General features: G+C 41.9%; 1 protein-coding gene across 3 annotated transcripts in view; it reads left to right on the forward strand.

Moving 5' to 3' along the window:
• Positions 1 to 17,799, forward strand: part of LOC136664088 (signal transducer and activator of transcription 1-like) — a 37,912-nt gene extending 20,113 nt beyond the window's left edge. For all 3 annotated transcript variants that reach the window (XM_066641132.1, XM_066641134.1, XM_066641133.1), the window contains exons 3-23: positions 1,793 to 1,937; positions 2,075 to 2,170; positions 3,651 to 3,740; positions 4,053 to 4,119; positions 5,586 to 5,680; positions 6,286 to 6,437; positions 6,850 to 7,008; positions 7,147 to 7,239; positions 7,425 to 7,484; positions 8,414 to 8,443; positions 8,572 to 8,659; positions 9,061 to 9,102; positions 9,295 to 9,378; positions 9,556 to 9,654; positions 9,804 to 9,939; positions 11,694 to 11,749; positions 13,150 to 13,241; positions 14,992 to 15,131; positions 15,920 to 16,108; positions 16,294 to 16,366; positions 17,035 to 17,799. In XM_066641132.1, the coding sequence (XP_066497229.1) occupies positions 1,793 to 1,937; positions 2,075 to 2,170; positions 3,651 to 3,740; positions 4,053 to 4,119; positions 5,586 to 5,680; positions 6,286 to 6,437; positions 6,850 to 7,008; positions 7,147 to 7,239; positions 7,425 to 7,484; positions 8,414 to 8,443; positions 8,572 to 8,659; positions 9,061 to 9,102; positions 9,295 to 9,378; positions 9,556 to 9,654; positions 9,804 to 9,939; positions 11,694 to 11,749; positions 13,150 to 13,241; positions 14,992 to 15,131; positions 15,920 to 16,108; positions 16,294 to 16,366; positions 17,035 to 17,071 (2,023 nt within the window). In that variant the 3' untranslated portion in view covers positions 17,072 to 17,799. The remainder of the gene's footprint in view (positions 1 to 1,792; positions 1,938 to 2,074; positions 2,171 to 3,650; positions 3,741 to 4,052; positions 4,120 to 5,585; positions 5,681 to 6,285; positions 6,438 to 6,849; positions 7,009 to 7,146; positions 7,240 to 7,424; positions 7,485 to 8,413; positions 8,444 to 8,571; positions 8,660 to 9,060; positions 9,103 to 9,294; positions 9,379 to 9,555; positions 9,655 to 9,803; positions 9,940 to 11,693; positions 11,750 to 13,149; positions 13,242 to 14,991; positions 15,132 to 15,919; positions 16,109 to 16,293; positions 16,367 to 17,034) is intronic.
• The last annotated feature ends 508 nt before the right edge of the window (positions 17,800 to 18,307 follow it).

The following is an 18,307-nucleotide window of genomic DNA, read 5'->3' on the forward strand; positions in this document are numbered from 1 at the left end:
TCACTCGACGTATTAATAAGGCTTCATACTCTAGCTAATTCAAGACGTCTCTTGTGAGCTTTGGTGAAGTCTTTAAGGTTCTTCTTTGTTTCTTTCGTCGGCGTGAAGGAGAAAGCTTCTCGCTTTGGAGAGGTTTGGAGCTTTAAGAGATGTTCTCTACTGATCTCCGATCTTTGATGTTTCGAAGTTAACTGAACTGTGTGCCGAGCTGAACTGTTTTTCAAAGCCAGCGCGGTCACGCCCTAATGGGATGTGTCCTTTTTCTGATTGGGTGCGAGTTGGAGGCTCACGTGACTCTCACGAGAGAGAGAGGAGGGGGAGTTTGAATCAGCGATTCACAAAAAGTGTGGAAATTTCGCGTATCGAAATTTCTTATACATTTTAGTAACATATACAATGAGTATCCTGGATTATTAATATCAAACATTTACATAAGATTTCATCCTGGGTATGTTGTGTTTACGTCCCAGTTACAATGATACGTTTTAATGACACGAAGTATTAGTGTTAGTCCGTTGCGGATGGTTAATGAGAGGTCAAACCGAGTTCACCCCTGCTAACCATTTGTTGATCCCTGCAAGCGATAATGACGAGACCCTTAGGCGCCACGTCAAAAAAGGGGGGCAGTAAAACTCCCCTCCTTGTTTGAGGTTCCTGTTTCTCACAAGCATCATAAACTGGTTATCTTTTTTAGTTCCTGAAGAGAGAAAGGGGGTCGGGGCCATGTGTCCTGGGAAGTGTCTTTGATGTAGATTAGGTGTGTGCGTGTGTGTGGGGGCTGCAGGGTCTTTGCACCCCTGCGGTTTGTGCCTTGGTCGCAGATGAAAGGTCCTCTTCAGAATGGAAAAGTTTTAATTCAAAACTTTTCATTTCTTCATTTTTATCTTGTTATCTCATTGTCCGGTCCATACTCCACTACAAATGACACAGAACAGTCTTAAATTACAGTGTTAAATGAACCTAAAATACCATGTGTGCATTTAAACCCTAGGGTAGGCTTCTTCAGAATTTGTATACAGATAGAATGTTTCTATACAGTCAGAAACAATAAAACACACAATCATAAAAATGCTGTCATGTTGCCTCCAAAGGTATAGAGAGGTCTGTCCTACACAGCAGTCTGAATTCAGTCCAACTAACCACAGACGCGTTTGCCTACCAAGTGTAAATACATGTGGTTAACATCTTACGTAGTTAACACACAAGATACTGGGCACATGAAGTGACCAGGTGTAAATGGTGTACTAAAAAACTAGACAGAAAATACAATAAATAAGACCAGAATGTAACACATTTAGTTTGTGTCTTCACCCTTATAATTAGTAATTCCATCCCAGTAAAGATTTAGCCGTTGATTAAACGTTGAAATAACGTAATGACTGTCGTCTAATCAACGTTCTCTTAAGGTTGAAAATTAAAGTTGAAAAGACGTCCAAACACAGACATTGAAAAGACGACTATTAGACGTATTTTGGAAGTCCATGACGTTATTAATTGGTCCCGAAATAAATTACTTGCATAAAATGCATTTTGGACGTCTACTGACGTTTAAAATATGTCCTTGACGGACAGACTACTTTTAGACCTGTTTTGAACGTCCAGGGATGTTCCTGGTTTACTGGGATACTTTTTCAGTTCTGCTCATAGAACTTGCATAATCTACACATTAGAAGAAATAGTCAAAGAAATGACTATTGCGTTGGAGCAGCTGAACATAAGCCTGTTTTCTTACTGCACACAGATAGAAGGGTATAAACGCCTCAGTCTTGATTATTATTTCTACTTGTTGCAGGGACGATGTGGCTGCTAACGTATCTTTAGCTACACTCCGCTTCCACGAGCTCCTGACAAAGCTGGATGAGCACTACAGTCACCTCAATCTTGGCAACAACTTGCTGCTTCAGCACAACATTCGGAAGATAAAACGCGATCTCCAGGTGCAGAGACACAGCTGAACCACATTGCACTGGCTAATGACTTCATTAGTCGTCCTGCTGTTGCGTAATTAATGAATGTGTTTTAATGCTCACATATCATTGATTTGTCAATTAAAATGGCATTGTCTTAATTTTAGGAGCGCTTCCAGGAATTTCCAGAATACATGGCCATGATTATATCCAACTGCCTGAAAGAGGAGAGGAAGATTTTGGAGATGGCCATCAAATCACAGGTATACACTGCACTGTAAAAAAATTATTGTAAATTTTACAGTAAAATGGTGGCAGCAGAGTTCCCAGCCATTTACTGTATTTTTACAGGAACACTACTGTATTTCAAATTTACAGCATATTACTGTAACTGAATAATACAGTAATTTACTGTAAATACTGTGATTTAAAGTAAAATAGTGGCAGCAGAGTTCCCAGCCATTTACTGTATTTTTACAGGAACACTACTGTATTTCAAATTTACAGCATATTACTGTAATTGAATAATACAATAATTTACTGTAAATACTGTGATTTAAAGTAAAATACTGTAGCAGACTCGCTATAAATTTACAGCAATTTTTTACAGTGTGAGTGGTCGGTGGAAAACACTTACCTTCTATCCACATTCATAGTCCATGGTCTCAGCTCCACCGACCATACAGCACTTTGTAGTTCTACAATTACAGACTGTAGTCCACCTGTTTCTCTGCATATTCTTTAGCCCCTTTCACCCTGCTTTCACCACAGAACAGGTATGATTTGTGTGGTTGATCATTCTCAAAGCTGCATTGGCACTGACATGGTGTTTGTTGTGCACACACACCAGTTTTTAAACAATGTGTCCACTCACTGTCCACGGTCCACCTTGAAGATGTAAAGTCAGAGAAAGTAGCTCGTCTGTTGCTGCACGGTTTTGTGTTCGTCACCTTTTAGTCCTTTATCAGTGGACACAGAACAGTGTTAGTTGACTATTATCATTCCAACAGTAACAGTGAGGGCTTTAAAAACTCCAGCAGCAATGCTGTGTCTGATCCATTTGTACCAGTGCAACCCACGATACCACGTCAGTGTCACTGCAGTGCTGAGAATGATCCACCACCCAAAACATACCTGCTTCAAGGGTAAATCTCCGTTCCTCAGTGACACTGATGTGGTGTAAGTGTGATTGCACCTATACGAGTGGATCAGAGACAGCAGTGCTGCTGGATTTTTTTAAATACACTGTCCATTCTATTAGACGTACCAAAGTTGTTGGTCCATTTACGGAAAATCAGAGACAGTAGCTCATCTGTCGCTGCACTGTTTGTGTTTGGTCTCCTCCAGTCTTAGTTTAGTGGTTACAGGACACTTTTGGTGGACACTACAAATAGACCCTCCCAAATAGAGGACACTAATGATCACCAAAATGAGACATTGACCCAACAGCAGCCCCACAGTCCATGCAGTCACTCACAGCTGTGGACTCCAGGATCCAGAGAGTGCCTGAGGTGTCTTGTTCTCAGGGACGTTTCTTACCACTTCTGCTCTGCTTCTTCTCTTGTTGCTAGGAGCGATGTAAAGCAGCATTGTGATATAATATACATATATAATAAAGCTAAGTGTCTAAATCTAAATATCAGGTTCAGATAATGCTAATTTAGTCTATTTGCAGTCCTTTCAAAATGATTTATTTGAACGTTATAATGATTGTTACTTGGCCAATGTTTATTTTAACGCAAGGAGACAGCAGAAACCTCTCAGAGCAGTTTGACCATGGAAAAGCAGAACCAGGTGGACAAACAAGTGGACAACTTGAAGAAGCGTGTGCAGGTAAAACAGGGTGTGCATTTCATGTTGGAAAATATATGGATAAAAACGCTTCAAATAAAGAAATTGATCTTTAATTACATTTTTCTAAACCATATAAAGGGCATTTGAAATCATTTATGATCAGAACAACAATGTGCCAATATTAAATATAACAACGCTGATCTTCCTTGATCTCTGTATTTCCTGTCATCTCGGGAGAAATGTCATATCTGTGATAGCAGAGACTGGTCCTGAGTGGCATGCCCTTACGTCTCTGAACTCTGATTGTATCTGAGTTCACTGTGTGTGTCAGTAATAGCTTACATTTTTCAGGAAGCAGAACAAGACATTCAAGTTTTGGAGGATCAACAAAATGAACACGATTTAAAGAAGAATCAAAGTAAGGGAGCCTTTGTTCTGGGCAGCAATGCTGCTGTCAGTTTTATATTTTTGTCACTTCAAATAATTTGTGGACAGATTTGGAAAAATGAAAATAATTTCACTTATTTGGACTGATTTATAACACACCAAAAGACTGTTCAATCCTAAATCCTGCAGACTATAGACATGATACAATGACAGACTGTCTTGAATAATATAACACTGCCGTTTTACCCTTTCTGTTAAACAGCATGGCAACAATGTCACCATGCGTTCACTTTTTTAAGCGGTGGTTTCTCAGACAGGGATTAGGCCTAGCCCTGAACTACACAGTGTTCTGAATTGTGAATTTTCCCCTTAAAGGAAGATGTAGCCCAAGACTAGGCTACGGACTCCCTCTCTGGGGAACCATCCCTAAATGACATCAACATTATTGCTGGTATCATGACAACTATTGACGATTATATTTGGGATTATATTATATTATATATTATATAATATATTTGGGATATAGATTATAGATTATATTTGGGATTTTTTAGTCTGTCAGAAAAATCAAGTGGAATTCGTGTCTTTACACATTCATGTCTTTATTGCCTTGACTGTTGATGTTACATGATTTTACTTCGAATGATCTCAGTAAAGCTTATCACACTTGCAGTAAGCTTAGAATGCAGCTGCGAGGGCCCTAACAGACACAGACATGGCCAGTTACCCCTGCTTTTGCAGCATTGCTTTGGCTAGCCATCAGATAGAGGGTTTCTCTGACATCGTCAGTCACTTGAGTCCTCCAATCTGCTAAAAAGACCGTGACAGGGGTTTCTCTGTGGCTGCTCCAAGAATCGTCACTCATTCTATCTATCTATCTATCTATCTATCATTACCCTTATGTAGCGCCTTTCTAGATACCCAAGGACGCTTTACAATCCACACTGCTCAGAACGCTCAGAACACTCAATCCACACACACTGGTGAGAAGCGGCAGCCAAACGCGCACAGCGTACTCTCGACCAGGAACGACCGTCCACCTGGGGGACTGCATCGGGCACTAGGATTTCACCCAGGACAGAGCGCCAATCCATATCTGGGCTCACACACATTCACTCACTCACATTCACTCACACAGCAGGACAGTTATTAGACAGAAGCCAATTCACCTAGACATCTATCTATTCTTCATCAGATATCCCACACAAAGCTTTTTATTCCTCTGCCATTTGAAAGTATTTAAGCTCCCTACTAACAGTTGTCTGTTCTGTCTTGGATTCTTGTTAATCTGCAGTCAGTTGCTTTGAGTTTTTGTTTTCCAAACATGTTTTTTTTGTCTAAATAATTTAGATCACTGTGCAGTTTTAAGTCATTTAATGCTTGGTTTTAAGTTCCCCTCTATTTCTAGAAATCCATAGTTTATTTCAGTTTATTTAATTGTGCATTACTTTGATAATCATCTGTTTGAACCTAAATTGCCTTGACATTTGATTTTAGTGGAGGCTGAGAATACTGCACAATCTGCGAGAGATGTCCAGAGAGAGGAGCTGATGATCAGGGAGATATTCATCAGGCTGAACAAAATGAGAGAGGTGGGTCTAGCACTCAAACTTTGGAATTGTTTTTGGTAATATTAATCAGGTTTTATTACAGATGCATGATGAATATCACTCTAATATGGCAGTCATTACATGTAAATATTATGTTTGCTAAACAAATCTGAACACAGTCAATAGTGAATGAGTGATGAGGCTGAGTGATGGGAGAGTGGGAAGATATTTTTCACACCTACTTTGAGATCCGCATACTTCCATAACATTGAAAGGTCTAAAAATGATATGATATGTAATAAAATGACGGATGTGTATTTACATCATAACTACAGGCTTTAACTTTCTTCAAGAGTTTAGTTTGCATTAACAATGCTATCTCTACATTAACAATGTCTACCTCTGTTGCTGTGATGATTACGGCTTACGCGGCTAAACCTCAAACGACTGTAATTGGACGCCATATTGGAATTGCCCAATATGGTGAGTACACTGTTATCAAGCGAATGTAAAATTAAACCCCAGCCGAAATTCAGGACTTTAACTTATCCCGCTGTGTTGACGGGGAGAGTGACTATATTCAGGTGAGTGAATTGTGAAGTAAACCAAGCTGCACAGTCATTGTACGGTTGTGTGTTTGTGTGCAGGTGGTAGTACATGAGTTAGTCAGTTCACTAAAGTTAGTGGAGCAGATCCAGTTCACTCTGATATCAGTGGAGCTTCCTGATTGGAAACAGAGGCAGCAGATGGCCTGCATTGGAGGACCCCCTAACGCCTGCCTGGACCAGTTACAGAACTGGTGAGGACCTCTACAACTGCTGTTTGTCATTCACACATATGTACATAGTCTGTAACTATCACACATCTGAAGTTTTTTGAATAATACATTCCACCTTAAATGCAGCTTTTCACATCACTGGTGCTGTAGCATTAAGGTGGGTTTGACACATTTGAATAAGACGCTCACTTCAGCTTTTTTTGAGAAACTACAGATAGTTTAAAGGGTCAGTCTAAGTCTAATTAAATATGTTTGACCTTTTTTAATTGATCAGTGATTACTGTGAATGCGTCAGTGTGTAATGAGGTAGATGAGGTGTGGGGTAATGAAAGGTGAACCTAATGAAATGTAGGGAGTTAATAGTTGTTTAATAATGAATTGAACTATGAAGCATGACAGCACTAAATAACAATAACACCGATGTGTCCCTCAGGTTCACAGCAGTGGCCGAGTGTTTACAGCAGACACGGCAGCAGCTGAACAAGCTTCAAGAGCTTGTGCTGAAATTCTCATACGACAATGACCCCATCAGTTTGGCCATGAGCTCCCTTCAGGAACAAGCCCTCACCCTCTTCAAAAACCTGCTGCTCAAGTAGGTCATGACTACTGGAGGCGGAGTTAGAGGAGGAAAATGACTTGGATTTGTGGTGATTGTTGCTTCTGAAAAATGATAAACCATTAATATCTATCATTTATAATAGAATGAACGATCCTGTGATGTGTCTTTCAGTTCCCTTGTGGTGGAGAGGCAGCCCTGTATGCCCACCCATCCCCAGAGACCCTTGGTGCTGAAGACGCTTGTCCAGTTCACAGTCAAACTCAGGTACAAAGCTGTCCCTTACACTCAAATTATACCACTGCATTATTTAAGACTATAAATATTTAATGCAGTTAGATATTTCCACTAAAGAGTTCTCAAAGTCCAAAAATTAAATCTGTTCTACTGACTTTCTGGCCAGTCATAAGAGGACATTTTTCAGTTTACTAAAGTATTTTCTCTGTTTGCAGGCTGCTGGTCAAACTACCGGAGTTAAACTGCCAACTCAAAGTTAATGTTTCTTTTGACAAGTAAGTTCAGAACAGTAAATACCTGGAAATATTCATTCATTCATTCATTATCTGTAACCTTTATCCAGTTCAGGGTGGGTCCAGACCCTACCTGGAATCATTGGGCGCAAGGCGTGAATACACCCTGGCGGGGGCGCTGGTCCTCCACAGGGCAACACATACACACTCAGACATTCACTCACACCTACGGACACTTTTTGAGTCACCAATCCACCTACCAACGTGTGTTTTTGGACTGTGGGAGGAAACCGGAGCACCCGGAGGAAACCCACGCAGACACAGGGAGAACACACCACACTCCTCACAGACAGTCACCCGGAGGAAACCCATGCAGACACAGGGAGAACACACCACACTCCTCACAGACAGTCATCCGGAGGAAACCCACGCAGACACAGGGAGAACGCACCACACTCCTCACAGACAGTCATCCGGAGGAAACCCACGCAGACACAGGGAGAACGCACCACACTCCTCACAGACAGTCACCCGGAGGAAACCCACGCAGACACAGGGAGAACGCACCACACTCCTCACAGACAGTCACCCGGAGGAAACCCATGCAGACACAGGGAGAACACACCACACTCCTCACAGACAGTCACCAGGGGGAAACCCACACAGACACAGGGAGAAAACACCACACTCCTCACAGACAGTCACCAGGGGGAAACCCACACAGACACAGGGAGAACACACCAACTCCTCACAGACAGTCGCCCAGAGTGGGACTCGAACCCATAACCTCCAGGTCCTGGAGCTGTGTGACTGCGACACTGCCTGCTGTGCAAGATAAGCTGTAAAATATTTCACATAGTTTTACATAGGGCCCACCACACTCTCTTCCTGACTGCCCACAAAACTCTATATAATTCTATAAATTATATAAATATATATTATTAACTTTTAATTGTATTTTTTCTCCTTAGGGATGTAACCGAAAACAACACAGTGAAGGGGTATATGTGCATATATATTTTTTTACTGTGACAATATTCATAACACGATATAAAGTAATACATTTTAAAATGTTTAAAGCAAAAACTGAGAAAATGTTTACCCAACAGTTCCTGTTGCACTCTTTCAGATGCCGCAGATTCAATCTTTTGGGCAAAACCACTAAAGTCATGAACACGGAGGAGTCCAGTGGTCTGACTGCTCAGTTCCTACATTTGGTATTTAAAATACTCACTTGATTCATTTGTATAGTTAACGTCTATGTTATAAATATTTAAATGTATCTAGTATATCTTGGTTGCATGGAGGCACAACAGGTAGTGTTGCTGTCACAAAGCTCCAGGATCCTGGGCTTGTGGTTTAAGCCCCGCCTCCTGTCAATGTCTGTGAGGAGTTTTGTGTGGGTTCCCTGAGTGTGCTACAGTTTTCTCCCACAGTCCAAAATCACATGTTGGAGGGTGGATGCTCATGGGTCCGTACGTGTGATATGTGAATAAACGTGTGGTGCTGTGATGGATCGGCACATTGTGTTTCTGCCTTGTGACCCTGAGGTGGATATGGGGTTACAGACAAGGAATGAATTAATGTAATATCTATTGTTTCCTTCTTTCAACGGCAGCAACTGAAGGAGCAGAAGGCACCTAGAAGCAGATCATCTGAGGTTTGAAAATGTCATGTTCTATATTGCATCTTTAATTAATAAAAAATGCTGAAACACATGGATCTGAAATTGTTCATTTAGAGCCTGCCCAACAACTCTGGATCAAATAACAACTCTGCCCAATTATTTGTGTTTAATGTAACAGTACTGAGAGTTGTGTGTAATTAGTGAGAGTTTTGGTTTCTTTCTTAGAGCCCTCTCTTTGTGACGGAGGAGCTCCACACCATCGTCTTTGAAACGCAGCTCAGTCTGCCGGGACTGTGTATTGATCTAAAGGTGAGATTGAAACATCAGTAACTGAACTCAAAGCAGGGATAATGTGAAATTGACCAAACACAAAAACAGTGGATGTTCAGAACTCATTACTCCAGTCATTTTATGGTAAATTCAGTTGAAGTTGATGACTGTTGTATATGAACATATTACTGCCTCATTCTGCATGTTTACACCCAGGCCACCTCACTTCCTGTAGTGGTGATCTCTGGTAACATCCAGCTGTCGAGTGCCTGGGCCTCCATCCTGTGGTACAACATGCTCTGCACTGACTGTCAGGTAGGACCTGTGTTCCAGCGAGTGACTTATGGGGATCTTACTATCCATTCCCTCATATCTATAACTATGTTTGACCAAGATTTGTTGAAGTATTTGTTCTTTTTCTAATGATTATATTGCTTAACAACACTAGTTTACTTCTGTTCCAGAACTTGTCCTTTTTCCTGAGTCCTCCACCGATGAAGTGGGGTGAACTGGCGAATGTTCTGAGCTGGCAGTTTTCTTCTGTCACTAAGAGAGGCCTCAATGATGACCAGTTGAGCACGCTCGCTGATAAACTGCTTGGTGAGATTCACAGACTGGACAGTACAGAGCTTTATGAATCTCCTACCTCTTTCTTACCCCATCAGCCATGACAGTTCTGACAGTAGAAATTAGCTTTTGCACTTTTAGTAATGGAAGTGTTATTGGAAGATTTTTATATGATGACAATTGCCACAAAATGAGATTTGATCTAAACGTTTGAGTGGTTATACTTTCTGAACAGTAGTTTCATTTTTATTATAGTAGAAATGCATTTATGGAGTGAAATTATTTTACTGAATTCTGGCCTTAGCCCTGAGTGACCAACATGATGAGACCAGAGAACTCACCCCATTTTTGACACCAGAGCACAATAAAAACAGGTCATAACAGAGTGCAGTATGAATTTAAAATAAACAAGCTACAATGAGTGTACTTTAGTCTACAACAACATGTTATGAGTGTGTTGAGAGCTGTGTCACAGTGGACCAAGTCAGTGTAGTGAAAGGCAGGTGAATAGAGTGAGAGGAGGTATAATGAGATGCGTTTCTAATAAGTTTATAAGAAATTAATACTCATTACAGCATCTTTTCAGTCATATTAGAATATTGATCTATCACAGACATCAACCTGATTAACACCTTCATAGCAACACAAGACTAACGTTAGCTCCTTTTGTACACTTTTATGCAGCCAAATGTAATATGTAAATAAAACATTTAGGAATTTTATTAATATATGAGGGTGGCACGGTGGCGCAGCAGGTAGTGTCGCAGTCATACAGCTCCAGGGACCTGGAGGTTGTGGGTTTGATTCCCGCTCCGGGTGACTGTCTGTGAGGAGTGTGGTGTGTTCTCCCTGTGTCTGCGTGGGTTTCCTCCGGATGACTGTCTGTGAGGAGTGTGGTGTGTTCGCCCTGTGTCTGCGTGGGTTTCCTCCGGGTGACTGTCTGTGAGGAGTGTGGTGTGTTCTCCCTGTGTCTGCGTGGGTTTCCTCCGGGTGACTGTCTGTGAGGAGTGTGGTGTGTTCTCCCTGTGTCTGCGTGGGTTTCCTCCGGGTGACTGTCTGTGAGGAGTGTGGTGTGTTCGCCCTGTGTCTGCGTGGGTTTCCTCCGGGTGACCGTCTGTGAGGAGTGTGGTGTGTTCTCCCTGTGTCTGCGTGGGTTTCCTCCGGGTGACTGTCTGTGAGGAGTGTGGTGTGTTCGCCCTGTGTCTGCGTGGGTTTCCTCCGGGTGACTGTCTGTGAGGAGTGTGGTGTGTTCGCCCTGTGTCTGCGTGGGTTTCCTCAGGGTGACTGTCTGTGAGGAGTGTGGTGTGTTCTCCCTGTGTCTGCTTGGGTTTCCTCCGGGTGACTGTCTGTGAGGAGTGTGGTGTGTTCTCTCTGTGTCTGCGTGGGTTTCCTCCGGGTGCTCCGGTTTCCTCCCACGGTCCAAAAACACATGTTGGTAGGTGGATTGGTGACTCAAAAGTGTTCATAGGTGTGAATGTAAATGAATGTAAATGCGCCTCCAGGGTGTATTCCCTCCTTGCGCCCAATGATTCCAGGTAGGCTCTGGACCCACCGCAACCCTGAACTGGATAAGGGTTACAGATAATGAATGAATGAATTAATTAATATATGATATTTGGCTGCATATAAGTGTATAAAATGAACTAATTTTCACACAGTTTGATAAAAGCTGATTGGTGGAGTGTAAGTTTTTTAATTATTATTACCTACAATGGTATTTTAAATGCAGTGAATAACTAAAGAAACCATATTCAGACAAGATAATTTTTATACCTGTGTATCTACAGGTCCTGAGATTAATTGTGATCCAGAAGCTCTCGTCACCTGGAGTAAGTTCAACAAGGTGAGCGCATTAACTCCAAGTGGAGAAGTGGAGTTGTTACATCTGTAAGTTAATCAATTCATGACATTTCAAGGCTTGGAAAAACCACCACCAAATGAATGCTGCTAATGTGGTGAAGTCACTTTCACTAAAACAACACACCGCTGTTTCACTTCTGTTGTCGTAGACGTTACTTATAAAATGAAACTTGCAGAGAGACGCTGAATGCACTTCATACCAAGATTGCAGATGAGAGCTCAGATAATAGAGATTTGTGTGGAAGTCTCCGGTAGCAAAGAAGCAGTGCATTACATGAACATTACTGACTCTCACTGGGAAATTGATGAGAAATTAATGGAAGAAGAATCATTCGCTTGGAGAAATCTTTAAATATTAGAAGCTGGGTTAAATTGGGACAGCTGGGTTCTGTATTTATCTAGAAATTATTAGGACTTCATAGATTATAAAATAATTTGTGAACCATACACTAGACAACAGAAATGTGTAAAATAAAAGAACATATGAAATCAATGTACAGTTATTATAGATGGGAGGCACAGTGGGGCAACAGGTCGTGTAGCTGTCACACAACTACAGGGTCTTGGAGTCATGGGTCCGAGCCCCACTCTGGGTGACTGTCTGTGAGGTGTGTTCTGCGTTGGTAGGTGGATTGGTGAATCAAAACTGCATAGGACTGGCACCCCCTCCAGGGTGTGTTCCTGCCTTGCGCCCAGTGATTCCGGGTAGGCTCTGGACCCTCTGCAACCCTGGAATGGATAAGTGGTTATTAACAAAGAATGAATGAATGAATGAATTATTATTGATAAGACAAAGCTGCAGGGGCCTGGAGGTTGTTGGTTCGATTCCTCGACTGTTTGTGAGGAGTGTGGTGTATTCTCCCTGTGTCCGCGTGGGTTTCCTCCGGGTGCTCCGGTTTCCTCCCACAGTCCAAAAACACCTGTTGGTAGGTGGATTGGCAACTCAAAAAAAATGAATTATTGATAAGGTACCATTATGTTGCCTATCTAAAGGTACACAATACACCACAGTGACAGTTTTTCTGACAGTGTACTGAGAATATAAGATCATATATATGACCTACTACAACTAACTACTAAAAGGTATTGACCCCAAACTAGATTTGTGGCATTTGACACATGCTTTTATCTAGAGTCACTTACATTTTATAATCAAGTTACTGAGTACAGTTTAGATTCTTATTATAAGAAGTTATCTTATTGGTATAGTGTGGTGTTCATAGACCCAGGCATTGCCCCAGATTCCCACATGGAGCACTACGCTGTATCCACTAATAAATATATGAAGAGTGCATATAAGAGTAGGGCTGTGCTGTGCTAGTAACGTTATCACTGAAAAAAGCCATTCCTTATTCATTCAGAGAGTCTGCTCTTTTCTTTCAGCCTGCCAGTGAGAAGGGCAATTCTTTCTGGTTGTGGATAGATGCAATACTGGACCTCGTTAAACGATGCCTACTCAACATCTGGAATGATGGGTAAGAAAAATAATATCCTTTAATATAAAGGTCGCCTATGTAGGAAAGTCTTAACACATGTACACTCTGTACAGCATATGAATAGCTTATATTGGTGTCCCTTAATTTATGAAACACATCTGAATAGTTTTTAGACAAGGAGACAAACTGAGAGACATATGTTCAGTTATCAACACTCTAAAGAGGCATGGTCTTTTAATAATGGACGTTATAAGACACTGTCAGAAGAACACCATACATCAGGTCGGTGATGTTGTCCTTGAACATAGATGATCATGTTAATTTTGCGTGTCCATTTATTCTGTTATATGTGTGGGAATGAAAATACTGCAGTAAAATAAATAATTTATTTGAGCATTTTCTTGTGTGAAATAGCGAATATTGAGTACTGTGCAGAAGTCTTAGGCACCTAAGATAATTAATTAATTGTCTGTAAGCGCTTATCCAGTTCAGGGTCGCGGTGGGTCCGGAGCCTATCTGGAATCATTGGGCTCAAAGGAGGAACACACCCTGGAGGGGGCGCCAGTCCTTCACCGGGCAACACACACACATTCACTCCTATAGACAATTTTGAGTAGCCTATCCACTTACCGGAGCACCCAGAGGAAACCCATGCAGACACAGGGAGAACACACCACACTTCTCACAGACAGTCACCTGGAGGAAACCCATGCAGACACAGGGAAAACACACCACACTCCTCACAGTCAGTCACCTGGAGGGAACCCATGCAGACACAGGGAAAACACACCACACTCCTCACAGACAGTCACCTGGAGGGAACCCATGCAGACACAGGGAAAACACACCACACTCCTCACAGACAGTCACCCGGAGGGAACCCATGCAGACACAGGGAAAACACACCACACTCCTCACAGACAGTCACCCGGAGGAAACCCACGCAGACACAGGGAAAACACACCACACTCCTCACAGACAGTCACCCGGAGGAAACCCACGCAGACACAGGGAAAACACACCACACTCCTCACAGACAGTCACCCGGAGGGAACCCATGCAGACACAGTGAAAACACACCACACTCCTCACAGACAGTCACACGGAGGGAACCCATGCAGACACAGGGAAAACACACCACACTCCTCACAGTCAGTCACCTGCAGCTGGACTTGAACCCACAACCACCAGGTCCCTGGAGCTGTGTGACTAAGATAATTATATATATTTAAACTAACGCATTCTCAGTCAGCATTGTGCTTGTATAAAGTTATATATAATATAAAACAAATTAAGAAATAATACATGATTTTTTCTATAAAGTACTAGGTGTGAGTTGAGTTTGAAGAACAGTGTTTTGTTCAGATTCTCCTTGATCGCGTGAATTTGTTAAATCAACAGCACACATTATTTAAAATCACTATTTATTAACCGCTAAAACTAGGTATTGGATGATAACCTCAAATAAAACGCACTGCCACGAGGAGAGATTTGGAAAAAGTTAAACCAACACATTCACTCACAGAATCCCACAATCACTGGAATAATGTGATTTGGGTTTATTGTAATGTTGGGCGTTATTTGTTGTTTGTTTTTTAGCAAATAAACACTTACTGCTAAAATCCTTTAATACTTGATTACTGTAGATGTAAATCTAAATTAAATGACCTATGGGTTTGATTAATAAGACCTGCCATATTTGTGTAAAAAAAAAAAAAGGATAAAAAAGGCATAAAAGTGTATAAAAATGAGTTGTTTCCTGCCTCTCTGGTGTCCTGTGCACTTGCAGGTATATCATGGGATTTGTTAACAGGGAGAAGGAGAAGGCTTTGTTAAGAGATAAGCCCCAAGGCACTTTCCTGCTGCGTTTCAGTGAGACGTGTAAAGAAGGAGGCATCACCATTACATGGGTGGAGCAGTCACAGGAGGGTATGTAAAAATTATTTCTTTTTATGAATGTAATGGGCGGCACGGTGGCGCAGTGGGTAGTGTCCGTGTCTGCGTGGGTTTCCTCCGGGTGACTGTCTGTGAGGAGTGTGGTGTGTTCTCTCTGTGTCTGCGTGGGTTTCCTCCGGGTGACTGTCTGTGAGGAGTGTGGTGTGTTCTCCCTGTGTCTGCGTGGGTTTCCTCCGGGTGACTGTCTGTGAGGGGTGTGGTGTGTTCTCTCTGTGTCTGCGTGGGTTTCCTCCGGGTGACTGTCTGTGAGGAGTGTGGTGTGTTCTCTCTGTGTCTGCGTGGGTTTCCTCCGGGTGACTGTCTGTGAGGAGTGTGGTGTGTTCTCCCTGTGTCTGCGTGGGTTTCCTCCGGGTGACTGTCTGTGAGGAGTGTGGTGTGTTCTCCCTGTGTCTGCGTGGGTTTCCTCCGGGTGACTGTCTGTGAGGAGTGTGGTGTGTTCTCTCTGTGTCTGCGTGGGTTTCCTCCGGGTGACTGTCTGTGAAGAGTGTGGTGTGTTCTCTCTGTGTCTCCGTGGGTTTCCTCCAGGTGCTCCGGTTTCCTCCCACAGTCTAAAAACACACGTTGGTAGGTGGATTGGCGACACAAAAGTGTCCGCAGATGTGAGTGAATGTGTGTGTCTGTGTTGCCCTGTGAAGGACTGGTGCCCCCTCCAGGGTGTATTCCCACCTTGAAAAATCCTAGACAGGTCACTGATCTAACTGTGAAATGAAGTATATGTATGGTTCTATATGTGAGTTTGTGGATGTTTTTGAAACCCACAGGTGGACATTTAACACATTCTGTGTTGCCCTACACTAAACATGATCTTGTCAAGGAGTCCTTCCCTGACATCATCAGGAACTACACACTGATGGCTGCGGAGAATGTTCCAGAAAACCCTCTTCTTTACCTGTATCCTGACATTCCAAAAGATGCCGCCTTCAGTTGCTACTACAGCACACCACCTGAAGGTAAATTTCCAGTAGCTGATGATGTATGGAAAAGCTGGTAATATTTTCCTGTGGGTAACCATTTGTAATGCTTCCTGACACCTAAGCCTTTTTCTACGGCCTGTGCTTGTGGCATAGTGTCACCTGCTGTGAGTGAGAGAGATTTAGCAGCAAGTTAACACTCGATCATGATCTTCTGATTTCAGCATCAGTCGACATGGAGGTAGACGAGCCGAGAGATCCCTACGTGCCGAGACACAACATTCCAGTCACAGTGCTGTAAGTTTCCCTGCTGCAAAAATATGAGCATTTGATTCAAAACCAATTCCAAAAAGTTGATACAGATATTAAAATGCAAATAAAAAAGTGATTCTATATCCCGTGGGTGGAAACTGGACCCCTCAGAGGAAACATATTTTATAATAATTAGTTATAAGTATATGTTTTTAATATCGTAATATTTTTTTTAAACATAAGCTCTTTCCCTGGACCTGTTTATAGCAATTCCCTTTTATAGTTCTGGTTTACTCCCAAAAAAAGTGTCACGTTTCTACATTACCCATAATGCCTAGCAAGACAATGACAATCTTAGTTGGGCTCGCACTTTCTCTAAACCAAAAAACCACCAAAGGCATAAGCAAGGTAGGAACCTGGTCATCTTGCGACTTAAGCTTCTGCTAAATATGTGGGTCATCAACAAAATGGAACCAATTCACATGTGCGTGCATCCTGCTTCCTTTGCCATTTTTGCAGGTGCATTATATACACACACACACACACACACACACACACACACTATTATTCCTGTTGCACTAACATTTCAAATACTCTACCAGCTTTTTAGGAATTGGGGTTTGTAAAAGCATTTACTGGTTATGCCAAAACCTGCTAAAATTCTAATCATGTTCTGTGAAACAGTATGTTTTTAAATGATCTTTTCTCTCCAGCTCAGGCACCAGATTCGGGACAGGATGCTTCCTTTGAGTCCAGAGGGATATAGAGAGCTCCAGAATGTTAAGAGATACGGAATGGATACAGTGTTAATGACTTAGAGACAGTTTATGGGCACAAGTTTACCCCTAAGAACCCACTGAAGGTGACATACAGAAAATGTGTGGATTCTATTAATGTTAAAGTCTTTGTGTGTTTTTGAAATTTCCTAAAAAATAAGATTTGCGTTATTTATCATGCTCTGAAAGGTTTAATTGGAGCTTGTTTGGATACAGTCACTTTTTTAGAAAGGTCTTGTTTACATTTGACATTAAAAATGGTTCCCACATGTGAATTGTGTCAAATGCAAATTTAAAAGATGAGCGCAACTGTGTTTACAATCCGACCAAACAAGACCAATCCGTATCTGGAGGCAGAAACTGTATTTGAAAAGGTTAAGTGTGAAAAGCTCAGGTCACAGTAACCAAATGTAAATGCCAAGTGTAAAGAAGGCCAGAGGAAGGCTCAAAATCCAAAACATATTTTGAGCCATCTGGTATTCCTTTGTACCCTCTTAATGAGATGTAAACAGAAGCAGTATAAATACTTTGATACATGTCACTGTCAGGTCAATCCATGTATATATGTATATTCTATATTATTAAGCACAACAGCTGCTTATTACAGTGTGTAAACAATTTAAGAGATGGTAAGAATTTTATATATATATACACACACACAGGGTGGGCCATTTATACTCATGAAAGAATAAAGTTACGTTAAAACCAAGCACACCATTGTTTTTCTTGTGAAATTGCCAATACGTTTGATGTGTCACATGACCCTCATCCCATTGAGAAAACAAAAGTTGGATCCAAAATGGCCGACTTCAAAATGGCCACCATGGTCACCACCCATCTTGAAAAGTTTCCCCCCTCCCATATACCAATGTGCCACAAACAGGAAGTTAATATCACCTTGTCTTTGCCAGGTTCGTGGGTTGCCAACATAAGCCCCAACAAGATTTTGATCATAGCTGTACGTATCCAGAATGTGCAAAATAATTTACTTATGGAAGTGAGTGTTGAAATCTTTCGGGACATATCTTCTATCAGCGTTTCACAGAAAAACCTCACTATATTTTGGGCCTCACCATTTGATCCAACTCACCACCATGTGGATCTGTTGACAGTTGACCCTCTCTTTACCCGAGTGTTTAAATCATATGGCTTCAATTCAGAAGACATGACCACCTTTGGCCCAAATGCTCTGACACCACGTACATGTACG

Source organism: Hoplias malabaricus, chromosome 12 (genome assembly GCF_029633855.1).
Source record: "Hoplias malabaricus isolate fHopMal1 chromosome 12, fHopMal1.hap1, whole genome shotgun sequence".
Taxonomy (NCBI): Eukaryota; Metazoa; Chordata; class Actinopteri; order Characiformes; family Erythrinidae; genus Hoplias; species Hoplias malabaricus.